At 37.1% G+C, this 21,536-nt stretch overlaps 1 protein-coding gene across 3 annotated transcripts in view; it reads right to left on the bottom strand.

Annotated features, from left to right (window-relative positions):
* Positions 1–21,536, bottom strand: part of Ac76E (adenylate cyclase type 2 Ac76E) — a 182,774-nt gene that overhangs the window by 14,066 nt on the left and 147,172 nt on the right. For 2 of the 3 annotated variants that reach the window (XM_069503085.1, XM_069503083.1), the window contains 7 exons: positions 17,026–17,238; positions 14,448–14,575; positions 13,482–13,640; positions 10,816–10,948; positions 8,262–8,448; positions 7,294–7,446; positions 6,231–6,323 (listed from right to left, as the gene is read on the bottom strand). In XM_069503085.1, the coding sequence (XP_069359186.1) occupies positions 6,231–6,323; positions 7,294–7,446; positions 8,262–8,448; positions 10,816–10,948; positions 13,482–13,640; positions 14,448–14,575; positions 17,026–17,238 (1,066 nt within the window). The remainder of the gene's footprint in view (positions 1–6,230; positions 6,324–7,293; positions 7,447–8,261; positions 8,449–10,815; positions 10,949–13,481; positions 13,641–14,447; positions 14,576–17,025; positions 17,239–21,536) is intronic. The other variant, XM_069503084.1, reaches the window with a different exon arrangement.

The following is a 21,536-nucleotide window of genomic DNA, read 5'->3' as shown; positions in this document are numbered from 1 at the left end:
CAAATTCTGCCTATCAGCATGCAATATGTTATGATATACCTAACAACGTGTACATAGTCTTGATAAAATTACTCACATTATATATTTAGTCACAAAAATAATTAAATAATAGTATTGAGTTTTGTAGAAAAAAAAATTTACAGTTTTTTTAAAATTTATCATCAAAGTACTCGTTTATGGAATAATAGCATTTTTTTACAAGAAATTCCTTAAGTTTGTATTTCAACATACTTATACTAAGAGATCTATCTGCGAGTTCTTTTGGTAATTTATTATAGATTCTAGGAGCCATATTTATTATACTCTTTCCAAATTTCGCGGATGAGTGCTGAGTGAAACAAATTTTGTTGTTCCTTCTGGCATTCTCAGAAAAGTTAAACAGATTTTCATTCGTTCTAATGAATACAACAACCTCATATATGTAAAGACATGGACAAGGAAGTACTTTCAATTTTTGAAAATATGGCTTACATGAATCAGTCGGTTGAAGGTGACAAATAGACCTAATACATCTTTTTTGGGATTTAAATGCTCTATCCCTGTTAGCAGAATTTCCCCAAAATATTATACCATATCGTAATGTTGCAGTTACGTAGGAATTGTATGCTACCATAACTGCATTTAGATTAACCACTTTAGAAAGCATGTATAGTGCAAATGAAAAACGATTCAGTTTAAGACACACATTATCGATTTGGGTTTCCCAAGATACGCAATCATCAATGTAAAGACCTAAGAACTTAGTGTTACTTATTTCTTTTATTTCAGTTCCTAAATATTTTATGTCAAGTGGTGGTACGAGTAGATTACTTTGTCTATTTTTGAAAGTCATTATATTAGTCTTGTCTAGATTTATTAACAAATTATTTGATGTCAGCCAACTAATAATATTATTTATAGCATTATTGATGTCATTCTCCAGTGTTATTTTATTCTTACCAGTAAAAATTACAGTACTGTCGTCCGCAAATAAGACCATTTGATGATCAGTGCTAGTAGGGAAATCATTAATATACGTTATAAACAGCAAGGGACCTAATACACTTCCCTGTGGCACACCGGTATCATTTTTCTTTGCGCTAGAGAAATATCTCTCTTCAGTCTTATTGAGCATATTTATGCGCGTTATTTCCGTTATTTGATATCTTTCATTAAGATACGACTTAATCAATGCTAAAGAATTACCCCGCACTCCATAAGCATACAGTTTGTTTTCTAGAACCTTATGGTCAACATAGTCAAAAGCCTTTGTCAAATCCATGAATAATGCACACACAAATTCTTTTTTGTCCAAACCTATCATAACTTTTTTTACAAAATTATATATAGCCAAATTAATTGTTTTCTTCTTCCTAAATCCTACTTGCTCATCACTGATAATCCCGTTAAATTCTATGTAGTCGTTTAAGTTTTTGTAAATATGTTTTTCTATTATTTTTGAAAAAATCGGTATTAATGAAACTGGACGATAGCAATCTAAGTCAAGCGTATCCCCTTTTTTGAATAGAGGTTTAACGACCGATGTTTTTAGTTTATTAGGAAATACTCCAGATTCAATGCATAGATTTATGATATAAGTTAGAATAGGTGATATAATTATATTTACGCTTTTAATGATTTTTGTACTGATCTCATCATATCCAGTACTTGTAGTATTTTTTAGTGATTTAATTATTGTTATGATATCTTGAGGGACTGCTGGTCCCATAAACATTGATTTCAAGTGACTCCAATTAATTTTATGATTGCAGTCTTTATTTAATTTTCGTGTAACAAAGTGATCATTAAATGCCTGTGCAATGCTACCTGCAGACGTAATTATATTGCCGTCTTTTTTTATGTGAGTAATTGAATGACTTAGTAGGTTATTTTTAAATTTATTATTTATAATATCCCATGTAGCTTTAGATTTATTGCGAGAAGTTTTAATTTTGTAGTCATTTTGAGCTTTTTGTGTTAAGTGAATTATTTTCTTGAGTCTTTTTGAGTAGGTTTTAAATTTGTTTTTATTACGAGAGTCAGGAGCTTTCCTATATTTCCATAATAATTCTCTTTTCCGCTTAGAACATGTCTTTATACCCTTTGTCATCCATTTAGATTTTGACTCGAGAGATATTTTTACTTTTATTTTGGGGAAACATAGATCATAAAAAAGTTTAAACAGTTCATGGAATTTATTGAATGCTTCCTCTGGGTCATTGGTTTCATATACCTCGTTAAAGCTAAGGCTCCCTATGCAATCTTTGAACTTTCTCATATTATCATTGCTATAGTCACGTCTCTCAATAAAGAAGTGCTTTATGTAACTAAATGCCTTTACATCACAGGTAAATATTTGTGCTGTGTGATCTGATAAAGCTAATTCTTTGATATTGCATTTGGATTTTCTAATATTACTTATAAAGTTGTCGATGCAGGTACCACTAACTAAGCGTGTGGGTTCATTAAGAAGTAGCTTTAAATTAAAACCCGCAAGCAAATCTTCTAATTCTAAGGTTGTTTTGTTTCTTTTAAGAATGTCAATATTAATGTCACCACAAATAATCAATTTACTTTTTTTGTCATAGCCGTATTTATTTAGTATTTCCTGTAATTTATTTAAAAAAATGTCTAGTGTATATTTGTCCAATTTAGGAGGTCTATAGATACATATTATTATAATATTATGTTCTAGGAGTTGAATACCACTACACTCTATTATATTCGGAACGCTAAATTTTCCTAGGTCCTGTAATTCCTTAAAACTGTGGTTGTTTCTTACAAATATACAGGATCCGCCATTTCTAGATACGCGTGAAAACCTGGAAGCTAGGGTAAAATTTGGCAGTTTTAGTAATTTAGTGTCGCTATTAATCAGATTATGTTCAGTAATACCTACAGCATCGATTATAACCTTTTGACTTTCTTCTATTTCATTTAGAGCGACAGATAGTAGATCAACCTTACTTAAAAGTCCATTAATGTTTTGATGTATTACATGTAATTTTTTCGACACGAAAGTTATGAGGATTACCCTGATTGTTTATATCTTCCATGCCTTTAGTTGTAGGCATAAGTTCCACGTGATCATCAGTTTGAGTTTGCTTGTCCGTGACTTTGTTTTGTTCGTTACATGTGTTAGTCTTCTCCATGAGGTTGTTGCCTTCAGAAGAAAGTGTCCTCTGTTTGTATTTGATGCCATACGCTCTATTAAAATAATAAGGAATTGTTTTTTGAATGAGTGCTACCTTGGATTTATGAGTATTAGCGCTCGAAGATTTCTTTCCAAAAGCTCTAACAGCGTTAAGTAACAAAGGTGTCTTTGCATTGTCCTTAACAATATACAGCTTATTATATTCTAAATAATTAATCTCTATATTTATCTTAAAGCACAGTTGATCCAAACTTTGTCGTAATATAGGATAATGTTTAGGATCGAACGTATTTATGAACTTACAATTTGTATAATTTTGAGTTACTAAATTAATGCTACTATTCAATAATTTAACATTCAAATAGGGATTGTCATAGACATTAAGCACAAAAACTCTGTACTGTTTTAGTTTGTGTAGTGCAGTACTTAGTTCAGATAACATAGAGTATGGATTTTTCTCGTTAGACCCTATGCCTAATATAACAATGTCATCACTATTCAATGTCTTAAGCAGGCTTTCACAGCTATTTAGTACCTGTGCTGCCGTTGCTTGTGGTTTTACAATGGAGGAAACCGAGTACACATCATTCCATTGATTTTGGCGCTTAATCCTAATACTATTTGATAATCCCTTAACTAATTGGTCTCCTAGTATCATTATCTTTGGTGGCTTCTGGCTATCAGAACTATTACTCGCAGCTGGTTCATTGTTTATTTCTTTATTGATTTCTTGGTTTGGGTACATTGGTTTTTCAGTCCTATCATTTAGACTTTCTTTCTTACTGGAGTAGGTAGTAAGCTGTACGTCTGTCGTGTCATCGTTGCCTAATTTACAATGTATTTCATTTATTTTAGTTACAATCTTATCCTTCTTTAGTATATCTGACTGTGGATCGTAGTTATCTGTTAGTGTAGATGATGGACTTGGAGTTGGTAGAAGGTTGCTCGATATCTCAGCCACAGGCGATGTTAGTTGTCCAAGAATAGTAGTACCGCTGCTCACTTTAATGTCCATTGTATTATTTTTTGGCAAACTCTTTGGTTCCTCTTGGACTCCAGATTGTGTTTTGCAAATGTTAGTGGGTGTAGAGAGCTTGGAAGAGGTTTCCGCTAGTTTTCCCCTTGTTTTCGATATTGACATTGTCGTTATTTTCTTATCTCCATTTTTATTTTTTAATTTATTTGTAGATACTGGTTTCGTAATTTTCCACTGTCTAGGTTGTGGTTTATTAGTTTTTGTGTTTGTTGAAGATGTACTCGATAGTAAAATACTTTTATCCATAGCAGCATCTGCGGGCGATGCAGTTTTATAATCGTCATTAGTTACTGTGTGTGTGCATGGCTGCTCCGAGTATAGTTCAACGTTTTTTATAGGAGTAGATGTAAGACTTGAGGTCTGTAAACGTTTCTTACTTCTAGCTGATAAAGGTGTCTGTTGTCTTTCCTCAAATGTCACTTTTTTGTATGTTTTTATAATTTTGTGACACTCTGCTAATTCAGATTTTAATTGTGTGTTTTCATAATTTAGGTTTTCAATTTCTTGCAACGCACTCTGTAGTTCCTCTGTCAACTTAGAAATTTTCGCCTTTATATCATCTGTGGTTTGGCTGTCATTTAAAGTGTAGGGCATACTAAGCATAGTTGTATCGAAGAGACCAGAGCTCTCAGCTGCTGAGACATTTTCAATCGTAATATTGGTAAGTGACTTTGATTTGCGTGGCTTGCGAAATGTTATATGAGAACGATCCATTATTTTTCTTTTGAATACACTTTGTCCTGAATTATTTGGTCACGCTATCGGAATCCATTTAAACATATTATTTTAAAATACCCAGAAAAATGTATAAATTATAAAAGTTAGGTGTCCGGTGCCGGGGTTTGAACTCGGTTTCAATCCGTTAGCTTGCAATGATAAGGCAGGCATCTGAACCACTCGGCCAAATCGTCTTAGTCTTGAGTGTTGAATTTATGCTTCCGAATCTACTAGCGTTCATGTTTTTGTAACTACCCACATGTTATTTATTATTGCAGCAAACAGTAACTAATTTTATTGACATATTATACCAAATTTTACTTTTTATATTTTAAAATGTTATTTTTACTATAGTTTTCTTGTACCTGATTGATGTAGTGAGTCCGCACTGTCCAAATATTACGATTAATTCCTTAGTTATAAATGATTTTTACAGCGATCACTGGTTCACACGTCAAATGTTATTTTAGTTTGATTTTATTGTTTATTTTTACGTTATGCACTAGGATAATAATGTCACTGTTTCTTGATCACTTTTATTACATCCACATACAGTTTTGAACATGATATCGCTTAAAAAAGTATTTTTAAATATTATTTTTATACGGAGCAATGTTTACCGTGGCACTAGCGCCATCCATCCGATGTTAGTTGTAGTAGGTCGTGTACGTGCTTCGCTGGTAGGGTACCTGCCCATGAAACTACCCATGAAGAAATCTTTGATTTAAACTCATTCATTATTACAATCTTATATCGGTATATCTTATATTATCTTATCGGTATTCTTGTTGCAACAATGCATTGTAGCCAATAGTGACAGAGTGTCAGGTGTCAGCCAATCCGCGGCTCGATATCTCACTGTTTGGCAACTGCATTATTCTCTTTGATTTGAGAGACTACGGGACCATTTTAATTTGGCAGCATTATATTTCTCTGAGGGACCAAGGGTAAAAAATACCCACGGTACCTTCTAGGAACCACGGGTAACAAATACCCATGGTACCTTCTAGGAACCACGGGTAACAAATACCCATGGTACCTTCTAGGAACCACGGGTAACAAATACCCATGGTACCTTCTAGAAACCACGGGTAACAAATACCCACGGTACCGTCTAGGAACCACGGGTAACAAAGAGGATCAAGTAACACTTCAGTATCCAAGGGTTTTATCACAATATTTATGCATTCAACTAGGGCAAAGATAATATATTAAACAAGATTATCTTTGACTAGGGTTAGCACACATAAAGTTATTGTAACCTGTGCCAGTGGGAAAACTAGACTAACACGGTTTGTATGCCGGGTAGACATGCTGGTATGACAGGATTGCATAGAAACTAACTTAGGGACTCCACAGACATAGTACTTAACATTCGCAGAAAAAAAGTTGGTTGAACAGTGTCCCTTAGCACGGGCGGTGATTCTGAATCACTTTCTGAAGAAATAACAATCAGTTGCATACCACTCAACGAAAAACAAAGGATAAACCTAGCATAAAATATCTTCACTAAGTATAATATCTTCACCATATTATAGTGGAGCGAAGTGCCCTGCACGTATTTTTGAGGGATTTCTCGGCGTCCAATAAAATAATGAACTGTATTACACGTTGTTTTTTATTATTTAAGAGAACAACTTATTAATTAACTAAGACTTTTATTAATTTAATTCGTCCGCGTGGACTACACAAATTTCAAACTCCTATTTCACCCCCTTAGGGGTTGAATTTTCAAAAATCCTTTGTTAGCGTATGCCTACGTCATAATAGCTATCCGCATGGCAAAGTTCAGCCCGATCCGTCCGGTAGTTTGAGCTGTTGATAGATCAGTCAGTCAGCCAGTCAGTCAGTATAAATAAGGCTCTAAGAAAACAATATTTTGCATTTGGAGTTAGATTCAACCATCAATGCTAAATTATTGAATCTAATTAGCATCATATTTTTGTTGGTATATTTAAAAAAATACTAACGCTGCATCAGCGCTTAATATAATAATAGTCTCGTGGATACCTAGACGTCCACAGCTGGACATAGATCTCTCAAAAGGATTTCCACACCCGGCCTGGTTTTTAGGGTAAAACCCTATTAGTAAGACTAAGACTCCGCTGTCCGTCTGTCTGTCCGTCTGTCACCAGGCTGTATCTCTTAAAACTTTCACAGATGATGTATTTCTGTTGCCACTATAACAACAAATACTAAAACATAATAAAATAAATATTTAAGGGGGCTCCCAAACAGCCAACGTGATTTTTTTGCTCGTTTTTATAGATATGGTACAGAATCCTTCGTGCGCGACTCCGACTCGCACTTGGCCGGTTTTTTAATAATCAAGTGTTATTTTTAAAATGGTTTTGGGTGTCTTATTTTAATACACCCTAGATGATGTTGGTGATTATAATCTTCTCACCTGTTCCCATGATAGGACTAATAGCTCCGATAATGGATCCGCTCCGACTCTTGGGCTTGGTAACAGCGGTTCCATTGCCCAAGGTATCGCCTGAACTGGTTGCGTTGTTGTTCTCGAACGCAACTACTCTGACTGACGCTCGTCGACTGAGATCTGTACCCGTAGTACAACATTTTACGTCTCACCAAACGAAACCAAATTCGAGAGTCGAAATACTTCCGCGTTACAGTAAAATGGACCTAAACAGCCTTGAATTGAAGTTAAATATTCAATGCCACTGATTTTAATTTCGCAATGTTTCCGCTTGGAGCGCTGGCTGTAGAAGTGTAGACAAACTTGAGCTTTAAAACAAGGCGTTTAAGATCCAGTTTACTTTAACGCGGAAGTATTTCGACTCTCGAATTTGGTTTGGTTTGGTGAGACGTAAAATCTTGTACTACGGGTACTGGAAATTACGTAAATATTATTATAACAAATTTTTTTTATGAGGCAACATATTTTTTACCGTCGCTGTTAAGTATAATAATACTAGCTGATGCACGCGACTCCGCGTGGAATTGGTTTTTTAAAAATCCTGTGGGAACTCTTTGATTTTCCGTGATAAAAAGTAGCCTAGTAGGTCTTTAAACCCATGCAAAAAAGTTACGTCAATCCGTTGCTCAATTGCGACGTGATTGAAGAACAAACCAACAACCTTTACAGTTTTTACATTTTCACGAGCTCAACATTTAGAGCCTCGATAGATAGATAAAGGAGTGGACTGAAAACCGAAAGGTCGTCAGTTCAAACCCCACCCGTTCACACCCACTAGCAGGTCGCATGGAATCCACCTATGTGACCTTAGGCACGTCTTCAAAAGCTCGCTGGACTGATCTCATTCATTGTTCGTCAACTTTTCCTTTCCTTTTGGATTTCCGGCCCATCGTGATTATTACTTAGTAGAAACAGACATTAACTATTGAACCCACCTCCCGCTTGTCGCATGGACTCCGCCCGTGTTACTTTAGGCACTTCTTCAACAAAGCTGTTCTGTGACGGTGCTGGACTGATCTCCTTCTTCGTGGGCGAAACGTCCTGGTATATGGACGACACGATGCTGGACTTGCGGTCCACTGTGATCACGGAGAGACGCCCGTTCTCTGATATGCCTGGTTTCTGAAACAACAAAAACGTTTGAATAAAATTGTACGGGATATTTCCGGATATTTTTTTGAGCCGACGCGACGGTTGTATCTTGAAACTTCTATATAATATAATATACTGTCCGCGTTTGTTCGGGACTACGTCATGAAATTTTATCGATTGAACAGTGGCATCTAGTTTCTACTGTGGCAACCGCCACAAAATAATTAACACAGTAAGCAAGATTTTTCTAAATATTGTCATTTTTCCTAGTCCATTTTTTTCTGTTTACCTAGTTTACCTTGTTGGCTTCGTGTAAACCATACTTCAACTATATACCTAAATACAATCCAATATCAGTTACCATTTGATTTTACTTTTTGTTGATTTAGCATTTTTCAAACTTTCAAACGTGGTAAACTAACCCATTAATGTGGTTAATTAAGACCCTTGTCACTCTGAGGAGAGGAGACCGCCATGCTCTGCAGTGAGCCAGCGATGGGTTGATCATACTGATGATGATTTTGTAATCCCGCAATGTATAGCGTAGGTACAAAACTTGGGGTCAATGCCTATCGTTGACTTCTTGCATCAGTCAGATCTTTTATTTGCAATATTTGAAAAATACCGGATTTGTTTTTGGTATTTTATCAGTACTATCTGATGACCTGTCTTCGTTTTTGCGTTCTACTAACACCCGTATATAAATATATATATATATATATATATATAATTTACATTAAAAAAACTTATCACTAAAAATTAATAAGTAAAAAGTAAAAGTAAACCTACTCACAAAAATATACACTTAGCTTTTTCTCTTTTGTTTATTAGGTAATAGCAGACAAAATAACATCATAAATACCAAACAGAATTATCTAGAAAGTCAAGGACTCGGACTAACGGTAGGCGTACTTAAATAAAAGAGTAATTCGATTTACAAGACGAATCAAAATAAATCTCCTTTAAAGATTTCGAAAAGTTAATTAACAGTTTGTACTTTGATATTTAAAGATGGACGCTTTAATTAACACCTAACTTTATTTAAGCCTAGCCTTTGATATTTTGTTTGCCTTTTACTTAGATGCCGAAACTTTAGCCCACGGCTTTAATATGGCCAAATAAAATAACAAATACGGTTTTAGAAATTTTTCTTCGATCTAAAAAGTTGACGTCAAAGGATGTGTAATAGAAGATTATTACACAAACTTAACGAGATATTCATTAGGACTGCAGATGAGATGTTAAAGAAAACAAAATTCTAACAAAGAAATCATGATAAAAAATATTATCTAATATTACTGCTGAACACTACTGAACAAGGGCTCAGAACACATACCTAATAGTACAGGGTCTTTTTCAGAAAGAGAAGCGTTTAGCCATCGGTATAAATGACAAGATATGCCCAAGCGAACAAAATTTTTCACGGTTTTGGAACCAAATAAATCAGCGCCACCTCTTAGATACTAATGAACGACCCGTTTGAAATCCAGACGTCACTGAGGTAGCATTGGTGCTAATAGCACCACTGAGTCGGTGCCATTTTGTTTGTTCAATGGCCTTGTCCATACGAAGTAATATATAAGTCAATGCGCTTAGCATAGTCTGCCACGCTGGCCCATTAAGTCGTTCACCAACGTGTCTTAACACTACAGTGCGACAAGGCTCTCTTGGCAGTTCAATGACATTGACAGGGGGGCGCTGTCGGAGAACAAATGCTTAGAATATTCAAGCAAGAACAAAGGGGACACTTTTTTTTAAGAATTAGAATTAGAATTTGTTTATTAATCACTTGGTACACAATCAATTAATTTACAAAACCACTATAATAATTAATAATCAGTAAAATAATCATCCCTGGAGTAATGAAACTTGACACATAATTTAATAAAGTCTAAATATAACTATTCGTTAGAGATTACAAAAAAAAATACAAAACATTAAATATAACATTCATTAGATTAATCAAAGTAAGAGCTAAAAATTGAAGAACAAATTAACATGCAACAACAAGTAGGTAAGTTAATAATATAAAAAGTGTAGGTGTATGGGTGTGTGTGTTGTAAAGTGTGAGTGTAATGTAAGAATTTATATTTAAAATTTTAGAAGTAGTTCAGTCTGGTCATAATTAAGGGTGAGTAGCCAATTAGTCAGTATCACTTTACATTTACTTGATGTGAGAGGGTAGATGTGTAATAGTTTGTTAATTTTGTTGTAGATTAATGAACTGATGTAGTATGAGTGACGACTCGCTAAAGTGGTTCTACACGGCTCAATTAGACAGACTTTGTCAAACCTACGCTTACTCTTGCCAAATTCTTAAACTTGACGGCAACGTTGGTTCCGATTTTCACCACGAGCCAAGATAGCCTTGTCGCACTGTAAGTGTAGGGTTTTTACCTTCGGAGGTACAATCAAGTAGGTCTCCACTTTATGATCGGCGAGGTAGCCCTCCCTGGAAGCACCATCCCCTGGCTCGACGTCGAACTTGCCTCCGAGCTGTAGCATGGTGGCTTTTGTGATGTGGACGCGACTGAAAGAAACATACTAAATCTTATACAGGTTGTAATTAGAGTGCTAGCGAAACTTTAGCGTTTATAGCACCTAAACACAATCCAACAACCATGTAGTTTAATTGTTTGAGTATTTTTTAAACCCGCAATGTATAGCATGCAAAACTCGGGGTCAATGCCCCGCCTACAACACGGCATTGGCCCCGTGGCACATATCTACGATATCAAATCGATCCAAGAATCTATCGCTTATACCAACCTCATACCAAATAGACCTGCCTCAAAAATTGTCAAAAGCCTCGCGTCGACATTAGAGCCTCGATAGCTCAACGGTTAAAGGAGCGGACTGAAAACCGTAAGGTCGCCGGTTCAAACCCCACCAGTTGCACTATTGTCGTACGTACTCCTAGCACAAGCTTAACGCTTAATTGGAGGGGAAAGGGGAATATTAGTCAGCCATTAACTTGACTAATATTCTTTTTAAAAAACGTTGTTACTACAATTGTAAGACCAAAGCTCCAACCACTACCTTAGAAATCAGTACACTTATTATAAATGCGAAAGTGTGTTTGTTTGTTGGCTTGTCCTTCAATCACGTCGCAACGGATTGACGTGATTTTTTGCATGGGTATAGATAAAGACCTGGAGAGTGACATACGCTACTTTTTATCCCGGAAAATCAAAGAGTTCCCACGGGATTTTTGAAAAACCTAATTCCACACGGACGAAGTCGCGGGGAATCAGCTAGTCGTCTAAAAATGAAGCCGTTATCCCAATCAAGCCAGCCATACGATTTTACATCGGAGACCGCAACGATGTTGGCCACGTTGAACCGTTGCTTACAGAATCACACTTCTGATTAAATGAAGATTTTCATTTTTTATTAGGCGTTGTGCAATGTTAAGTGTTCACATCTCCCTATAGAGGTCGACGGAAATGTGAATGAGAAATGTACAAAATAAAATGTTTGCATCATTGACTTATGTATTACTTCGTAAGGACAGGGCCATTGAACAAACAAAATGGCACCGACTCAGTGGTGCTTTAGCACCAAAGCAACCTCAGTGACGTCTGGATTTCAAACGGGTCGTTTATTAGTATTTATGAGGTGGCGCTGATTTATTTGGTTCCAAAACCGTGAAAAATTTTGTTCGCTTGACCATATCTTGTCATTTGTATCGATGGTTTGCACGTACAACAATATTGTAGTGGAAACAAAGTACATGCGTCGCGAATGTATGCATTTTAAAATTGTTATTGACATTACAGTGTGTGCAAATAAAAATGTAAATGTCTGAATTTTTGCTGGGAAAATATTTGTTTTCAAAAAGTGTTCACAAAACTGCGCCTGGGTATATTTACGTGGTTCTACTTTAGTACTTAAATGAATCCGTCCACCCGTCTGTCCGTCCGTCTATACGTCTCTACGCCCGTCTCTCTGTCTGTCTGCTTTTCACGGCCTGTTTGGTACAGAGAAAGCTTGTAGAAGCTTGGCTACTTTTTGTCCCGAAAAATCAAAGAGTTTTCATTGAATACAAAAAAAAATTAAATCCACGTGAATGAAGTCACGAGCATCATCTATTTAGCACAGAGATAGCTTGCATCCTGGAGACGGGCATAAGCTACTTTTTCTCCCGGAAAACCAAAGAGTTCCCAGAGGATCCTTAAATCCACGCGGACAAAGTGGCAGGCATCATTAGTTATCAGTGGCGTGCAGCTCATAGAGGCATAAACGCACTGCTTACCCTCATTGTAATAAATCAATGCTTAATTTTCATTTTGACCTGCCGTGTAATAAGTTCATACCTAAATGCATACCCTGGCTTGAACTCCTGTGCACGCCACTGTTAGTTATATTATACTAGCTGATGCCCGCGACTTCGTACGCGTGGATTTAGGTTTTTACAAACCCCGTGGGAACTCATTGATTTTCCGCAATAAAAAGTAGCCTATGTCCCACTCTAAGTCTTAAACTATACCCATTCAAAAAATCACGTCGATCTGTTGCACCGTTGCGACGTGATTGAAGGACGAACCAACAAACCAACAAACAAACACACTTCAGAGCCTCAATAGCTCAACCGGTAAAGGAGTGGACTGAAACCGAAAGGTCGACGGTCCAAACCCCGCCCGTTGCACTATTGTCGTACCTACTCCTAGCTCAAGCCTGACGCTTAGTTGGAGAGGAAAGGGGAATATTAGTCATTTAACATGGCTAATATTCTTTTTTCTTTTTAATCTTTTTTTTTATTTTACTAGCTTATGCTCGCGACTTCGTCCGCGTGGACTACAAAATTTCAAATCCCTATTTCACCCTCTTAGGAGTTGAATTTTCAAAAATCCTTTCTTAGCGGATGCCTACGTCATAATAGCTATCTGCATGCCAAATTTCAGCCCGATCCGTCCAGTAGTTTGAGCTGTGCGTTGATAGATCAGTCAGTCAGTCAGTCAGTCAGTCAGTCAGTCAGTCAGTCAGTCAGTCAGTCAGTCAGTCAGTCAGTCAGTCAGTCAGTCACCTTTTCCTTTTATATATATATATAGATATGTGCGTACCCCGCAATACCCCCGGACTCCATGTGGTTGGCCAGCGTGACGTCATCGCTCCACACGTCGAATTGCCATTTCCGCAAACCGAGCACACCGCACAGTACATTTCCCGTGTGGATCCCAATCCGCATGTCCACGTTGAACCCCGTCGCTTCTCGGACGAACCTGAAATAGTTATTTGTTATGCAAGGCTGCAAAGTTGTTATTTTGACGCGAGAGTTTGTATCGAATTCCTAGCCTCACTCTCTTCACTCGCCGTTCTCTTCTTTCGTGTGCTTCGCTCGTGGCTCAAAAATAGCATCCTGATTGTAGAGAGGAATTCAAAGGCATGCGAACAAACAAAACTTTGCAGCCGTGCGAAACACTTTTCATTTCACTCACATTTCACTACAGGAAACAAACCAAAACTATGCGAACATGAATGAATACAAGAAAATTTTGAAGATTTTTTTTTCGAATGCGTTCTGAATCCTATCATTATGTAGTGTTTTTATTAGATGTTTTTCCTTTATAACACGCAGCGATGCGAGTGATCTCGCTCGCGTGCTCTTTAGAATAGAATAGAATAGAATAGAATAGAATAGAATAGAATAGAATAGAATAGAATAGAATAGAATAGAATAGAATAGAATAGAATAGAATAGAATAGAATAGAATAGAATAGAATAGAATAGAATAGAATAGAATAGAATAGAATAGAATAGAATAGAATAGAATAGAATAGAATAGAATAGAATAGAATAGAATAGAATAGAATAGAATAGAATAGAATAGAATAGAATAGAATGTTTTTTTTATTCATGTAAACTTTTTTTACAAGTGTTTATGAATAGTCAGGTAGTTTTAATTTACCACTTTAGTGTCTTAGCTCGGGTAAGTAAAAATCCTATCTTACCCAATCTAACCCGATGTGTTTCGCAAGTCGAGTGGTATCTTAAGATGTTCCCCACGTGAACAGAAAAAAACTCTCACCGTATCGCATCAATCATCTGCAGGCCCATATTGACACAGTTGTAGGCATGGTTGGGCCGAGAAACGGGCAGGCCGGAGACACAGTAGTAGCAATCGCCGAGGATTTTGATCCTCATGCACTGGTTCTCCTGTGAACAAAGAAACAAAACATACGGCATCATCATCATTGTATTTTCTACTATTCGCTATGTATCTTAATGCTGTCCTACATGAAAAAAATTTGATTTTTGACTTTGAAATATTTCATGCGAGCATGTTACCATGTGAGCTTACCTAGTTATTATCGATATCGATCTGCTATCGGTATGTCGATATCGGTAACTATCGATAACGATTTTAATTATTAAACCCTGCCTAACTTTGTTTTACAACAGTGTTCATGCAGCTTACAGTTCCATAACTAGATTTAGTGAAACCGCTACTATTTGAATATTCAATTCTGCACCTCTACCTTCCTCTCAAGGATCTTTTGATAATGTCCTCGAAACCCTAATATGGATTTAATATTCTCATTTTGAAATCAATAAATCCTAATCCTAATATCCTGATCCTAATCCAAATCCATATTAATATTATAAATGCGAAAGTGTGTCTGTCTGTCTGTCTGCTAGCCTTTCACGGCCCATCCGTTCAACCGATTTTGACCAAATGTAGTACAGATATAGCTTGAATCCCGGGGAAGGACATAGGCTACGTTTCATCCCGGAAAATCAAAGAGTTCCCGTGGGATTTTTAAAACATTTCACAATTTAATTTTTTTTTTGTGTGATCTAACCCTAAATTCGCGGTTTTCAGATTTTTTCCCAAATGTCAGCTATAAGATCTACCTACCTGCCAAATTTCATGACTCTAGGTCAACGGGAAGTACCCTGTAGGTTTCTTGACTGACAGACAGACAGACAGACAGACAACAAAGTGATCCTATAAGGGTTCCGTTTTTCCTTTTGAGGTACGGAACCCTAAAAAGGATTATTTCTTCAAAGATGGTACGGAATCCTTCGTGTGACTCGTACTTGACCGATTTTTTATTTCAGTTCGATCTCCGAATAAAAGGCAATCAGTTCACGACTGGTCTCAATTAAACGCAGTGGCTAATGAAACGCGTATCGGCCATCAATTTCAATTCCCCACACAATGGCCTTTTGTTCGTCTATCTTTCACCACAGAGCACGTTTCTCTATAGAAGCTTTTAGGTTTTATTTTTTCAGGCGGATTTTTATCACCCCTTTCAGATGCTAATTGACTAGATATCTAAGCTAATATTATTATAATGAAAGGGTGTCCATCTGCAAGCTGTGATAACCTACGGGTTTGGAATTTTAATCGGAGGTCGGGGGTTCGATCCCGGGCACGCAGCTCTATCTTTTCGGAGTTATATGCGTTTCAAAAAATTAAAACATCGTGAGGAAACCTGGAGAGTTCTCCATAATGTTCTCAAAGGTGTGTGAAGTCTACCAGTCCGGATATGGCGAGCGTGGTAGACTATGGCCAAACCCTTCTCACTCTGAGAGGAGACCCGTACTCTGTAGTGAGCCAGCGAATGGGTTGATGTGTCCATCTCTGTATCTATCTCTGAAACAAATTGAGTCAAAATCGGTTAAACAGATGGGCCGTCAAAAGGTAATAGACAGACAAACAGACAGACTCACTTTCGGATTTCTAATATTTGTAGGTACCTGCATGAACTAAGATTATTACCACTATTACTGATAGGTATATCAATATACGAGAGAATTTACGATACGACGATTTAAATACGATTTTAGATATATACAAGGTTGAAGGTAATGTCCCTAAGATACCAGCAGTCAGAGGTTGTGTCCGATGTGTGTATAAATGGAAAAATACAATGAGCCTTATAGCGTGATACCCGTGGGAGATACGATGTCTTTAAAAAATTGCTTAAAACTATTAGGAGTCAACCCTATACACAGCTGTTGGTACAATGTACTTGTGAACTTGACCTAGACCAAACACGCTATATTGTCTAGTATTGGGTTTAACGTTTCAATATAAATTGTACTTTAATTATAAATCAGAAATGCTGCAAATTCCTGCCCTTTTACTCAACGCAATCAGTTAAATGTCGAACACTCTCTGGCATTCGTGAAAAATGGCACAAATTTTCCATTTATTTTGCCCATGTTGCGCCTACGTTCTTAGTTACGTACTTATTTGTACCGAAACAAAGAAAAAGCACGGTTTTGGAACCACATAAATCAGCGCCACCTCTTAGATATTAATGAACGACCGGTTTGAAATCCAGACGTCACTGAGGTTGCATTGGTGCGTAAACATTTTAGGACCAATGAATCGGTGCCATTTTGCTTGCTCAATGGCCCTGTCCTTACGAAGTAATATATAAGTCAATGCTTATACCTTTTTATTTCGGTTGACTGTGTACCTACACTGTAGGTAGTACGTGATACTTAGAATAATTAATTATGTTAGTCGTTGACCTATCTGAGTTTCTATCTACCTCTCCGAATTACTGATGGTCTTATCTAATCAAAAAAATCGGGGATCTTCTGATACATGGTACGCGACAGGTCAATTAGTAATCAACATAATATCATACCTGAGCAATTTGATCGAACCTTCCAAACAGTTCATTCAAGGTCTTCACAAGATCGGACGCACTGAGTCGCTCGGAGAGCGGGGTAAAGTTGACTATGTCAGCGTATAAGATGCTGACATTGTTGTGCCTCTGCACATGCATCTCGTGGAAGCGGGTCTGTTTCGACGCATCCGCACACGCGGACGCCATTTTCAGCATGATTGAACGTTTGACCTGGAACAATAGAAAATATTGCATTATGAGAGATTATCCATACTTATCACAATCTTTAACCTGTTGTCAAAGTTGGACTTGAAGTTGGAAATGAGCCTCAATAGCTCAACTGGTATAGGAGTGGACTGAAAACCGAAAGGTCGACGGCGACGGTTCAAACCCCGCCCGTTGCACTATTGTCGTACCTACTCCTAGCACAAGCTTGACGCTTCATTGGAGAGGAAAGGGGAATATTAGTCATTTAAAATTTCTAATATTCTTTAAAAAAAAAAAAGTTGGACTTAGGCCTTCCCGGCCTTCCCTATTGACCACCACACACCCAGTCCTCAGCCTTCCTCATCCAGCGACTTTCCACATGCCTCTTTATAATATTGTCGGTCGATCCCTTCATAGATATAGTAAAAATAGCTTACAGGGGGAACAGAAGCACTTCAGTGACTGAGCCGTCCCTGTAGTACATGGCACACAACAATGGAGGATTGAGGGGCGAGCATAGAATATGCGCGTGCGCCCGAGCATAGTTGTCGCTCAAGTGTAATAGTTTAATTAGTACGATTTACTTTCAGTATAATTTGAAATTGATTAGAATTATTGTAGTAGAAGGTATAAGTAATTGGGACACAGTCTTCACTCTAGGACTTTTCGGCTCCAACGGCCATCACCCCCTACGATAAGAATGCCCTGCCCACTACCACTTCAACTTGCTAATCGTTAGTACTATTATATCTTCCGTGATTCGGGCTAGGTATGTCAGTGACCTTGGTTCTCCTGCGGATCTCCTCATTTGGGATTGTATCCCTATCATGGAAACTCCTTTGATGAAATTCGATATGGTGATGGCTTGGATCCCGGAGACGGACATATAATAATTTTCATCCCGGAAAATCATAGAATTACCATGGGATTTTTTAACAACCAAATTCCGCGCAGATCAAATCACGGGTCTCATCTAGTAATTATAATAAAACAAGAAATAATTCTAAAATAATCTTTTCACCCAAATCTAAATCAGAAAGGTTAAGACATTTATTCAAGATTCTTTGAGAATCTTTTCATTCGATGAATATTAATAATAAAATGCTAATAAAGACAATTAAATAAAGAAAAGAAAAAAGGTTTTCTTTCAAAAAGATAAAAAGTTATACACCCAGAAATTTTTAAAACAAATTTTATTGAGATTCACGAAAACTTGTTCCTGGATAACTTCAAGTTTTATGTTGACATTTGACAAGATATCTGAACTTAAAAACCTTTTAAAAACCTTTCAAAACTCAAATGCGGGAATATTATTAAAATGTATTAAAAAGTTATGATTATTAAATTGTTAATACTAATAATAAAATAATTATACCTAACATAAAAGCTGTGATAACCTAATAGTTAGGACGGACGTCCGCCTTCTAATCGGAGATTGGGGGTTCGATCCCGGGCACTTAACATCTTTATTATCGGAGTTGTGTGTGTTTTAAGTAATTAAATATCACTTGCTTTAACGGTGAATGAAAACATGGCGAGGAAACCTGCATGTCTCCGTCTGAGGGTTCTCCATAATGTTCTCAAAGGTGTGTGAAGTTTGCCAATCCGCACTTGGCCAGCGTGGTAGACAATGATCAAAACTCTTCTCACTCTGAAAAAAACCCGTGCTCTGTAGTGAGCCGGTGATGGGTTGATCATGATGATGATGATACCTAACAAAATATTATAGCCCTTCAATTTTGGCTCTGCCTTGCCGTTTAGATTTGTTTCAAACTCAAACTCAAATTATTTATTCAGAATTGGTAAAATTTTACACTTCCTGATTATCAAAAAATTTTATTTGTAAGATGATATAATTATGATGTGTACAAAACAAACTACAAAGTGAACAAACTTAGCTAAAACTACGAGTTTACACCTGGTCTTTTATTAATAGCAATACTGACAAACCGCGACCATTTCCAATTTGCTTGTGAAATACTAGAAGGTTCCTACTTCACAAAAGTCAGGCCTAGTCCTAGTCTAAGACCTAGCCCCTAGGTCTACTTAATTGTTATTATTTGTTCGTCATCTGTATAATTATAATTTTCTGTGTTCTTATACAATTTATGTCATTTATGTCAGCACTCAGCAACTTAAAGCCAAAAGATTTAAAAAATTATGATTTGATTTGATTTGATTTGAAAATAAATGTTCGACGTACTACGACGTAGACGACAACGAAGTAGGAAAAAAACCGGAAGTAAACAAATGTAGCATATTCAATTCTTGATAACGATGCATTGTATTCTTAGGATAGGACCTTACCTACCTATCTTAAAAAGTAAAAGTTTTCTTTCTTTCTTTCTTTCTTTCTTTCTTTCTTTCTTTCTTTCTTTCTTTCTTTCTTTCTTTCTATCTTAAGACATTTACAGTAGTAGCTAGGTATCCACCGAGGAGAACAAGGTACCTATCTCTAACCTATAGTACACGACAGGTCGAGATGGCAATCGGTGAGAAAACGCCACGCACACCCGCACACCCCCGCGCTAACCCGGTGCGAGCGAGCGCGGGTGACTTGCGGGTGTGCTGGGCGTCCCCCCGCATCACACCCCGATCGCCATCTCGACCTGTTTCGTATCTAATATAGGTAGGTATCTATGTATCATTACGCAAATATCAAAGCGTTGTCACAACGAATGTGTTGGGTAAATCATGATGCAATAATCATGATTCAAAGATCTGCGAAGAATCTTTGTCATGAATCAAGATTATTTAAGGTTAATAATCTTATAATTGTATTTCACGACAGCATTGAGGCTATGTGACTAGAGATAAGAACGGCTTCCTTATAATGACGATATTTTGCAAATTCATAATCATCATCATCATCAACCAATAGACGTCCACTGCTGGACATAGATCTGCTGTCGTCCGTCCACCTAGTGGGGGGTCTTTCAACGCTGCGTCTTCCGGTGCGAGGTCGCCATTCCAGCACCTTGGGACCCCAACGTCTATCGGTTGTACGAACTACATATGTGCCCATTGCCACTTCAGCTTCGCAACCCGTTGAGCTATGTCGGTAATCGGTTACTCTAGTTCTCCTACGGATCTCCTCATTTCTGATTTGCAATTTACTTAATGTAAATTGTAAATGCAGTTTAATGTAAACAAACATCTTTAGGAGACTACATCTTCTAAATAATAATAAAAGGAAAAGCTGACTGACTGACTGATCAACGCACAGCTCAAACTACTGGACGGATCGGGCTAAAATATGGCATGCAGATAGATATTATTATGACGTAGACATTTGCTAAGAAAGGATTTTTGAAAAATAGTGGTTTGAAATGTGTGTGGTCTACGCAGACGAAATCGCGGGAATAAGCTAGTTAATTTATAACATTTATAAGACAAGATGAAGTATCATCATCATGATCAAACTATCGTCGTCGGCCCACTACTAAGCGCGGGTCTCCTCTAAGAAATAGAAGGTCCACCACGCGGGCCAAGTGCAGATTGGCAGACTTCACACACCTTTGAGAACACTATGAAAAACTCTCAGTCATGCAGGTTTCCTCACGATGTTTCCCTTCACCATTTAAGCAAGTGATATTTAATTGCTAAACGCACATAACTCGAAAAGTTAGATGTCCGCCCCCGGAATCGAACCCACGGGCCACCCTCCTGAATCCTGAAGGAGGCGGACGTCTTAACCACTAGGCTATCACGGCTCTACAAGTATCAAATCTCAGATAGAGTAGGTATAAAATCTACAAATTCAAAGGGCTTTTAAAATAATTTTCTCCCTAAAAAAATCTTCAAAATAGATTTTAATTTTAGCCTAATCTTGTTAATAGCTATTAGCAACTTTGTCCCGGTGGAATATTAATTCCACGCGGGCGCAAATAAAAATAAGTATTTAAATTTTGTTTTTTTGTTTTTTAAAGCATATTAGCCATGTTAAATGACTAATATTCCCCTTTCCTCTCCAATTAAGCGTCAGGCTTGTGCTAGGAGTAGGTACGAGAATAGTGCAGCGGGCGGGGTTTGAACCGTCGACCTTTCGGTTTTCAGTACACTCCTATACCGGTTGAGCTATTGAGGCTCAAATTTCCTTTTTAGATTTTGGTAAGTAGGTATACAGAGTGTAACCAGAACACTAGCAAAAACTTAGTGACATTGTTACTACCGGACCTAAACACAATTCAATACCAATAACCATTTGCCTCATTTTTTAGTTTTAGTGATTTAATATTTTTAAACCCGCAATGTATGGCGTGCAAAACTCGGGTCAATGCCCCGCCTACGACGCGGCATTGAGTCCGAGTGGCCTACTTAGT

The sequence above is a fragment of the Maniola hyperantus genome, chromosome 14 (genome assembly GCF_902806685.2).
Source record: "Maniola hyperantus chromosome 14, iAphHyp1.2, whole genome shotgun sequence".
In the NCBI taxonomy this organism is placed as follows: domain Eukaryota; kingdom Metazoa; phylum Arthropoda; class Insecta; order Lepidoptera; family Nymphalidae; genus Maniola; species Maniola hyperantus.
The sequence above is the reverse complement of the archived record's forward strand: the minus strand, read 5'-3'. Positions and strand labels throughout refer to the sequence as shown.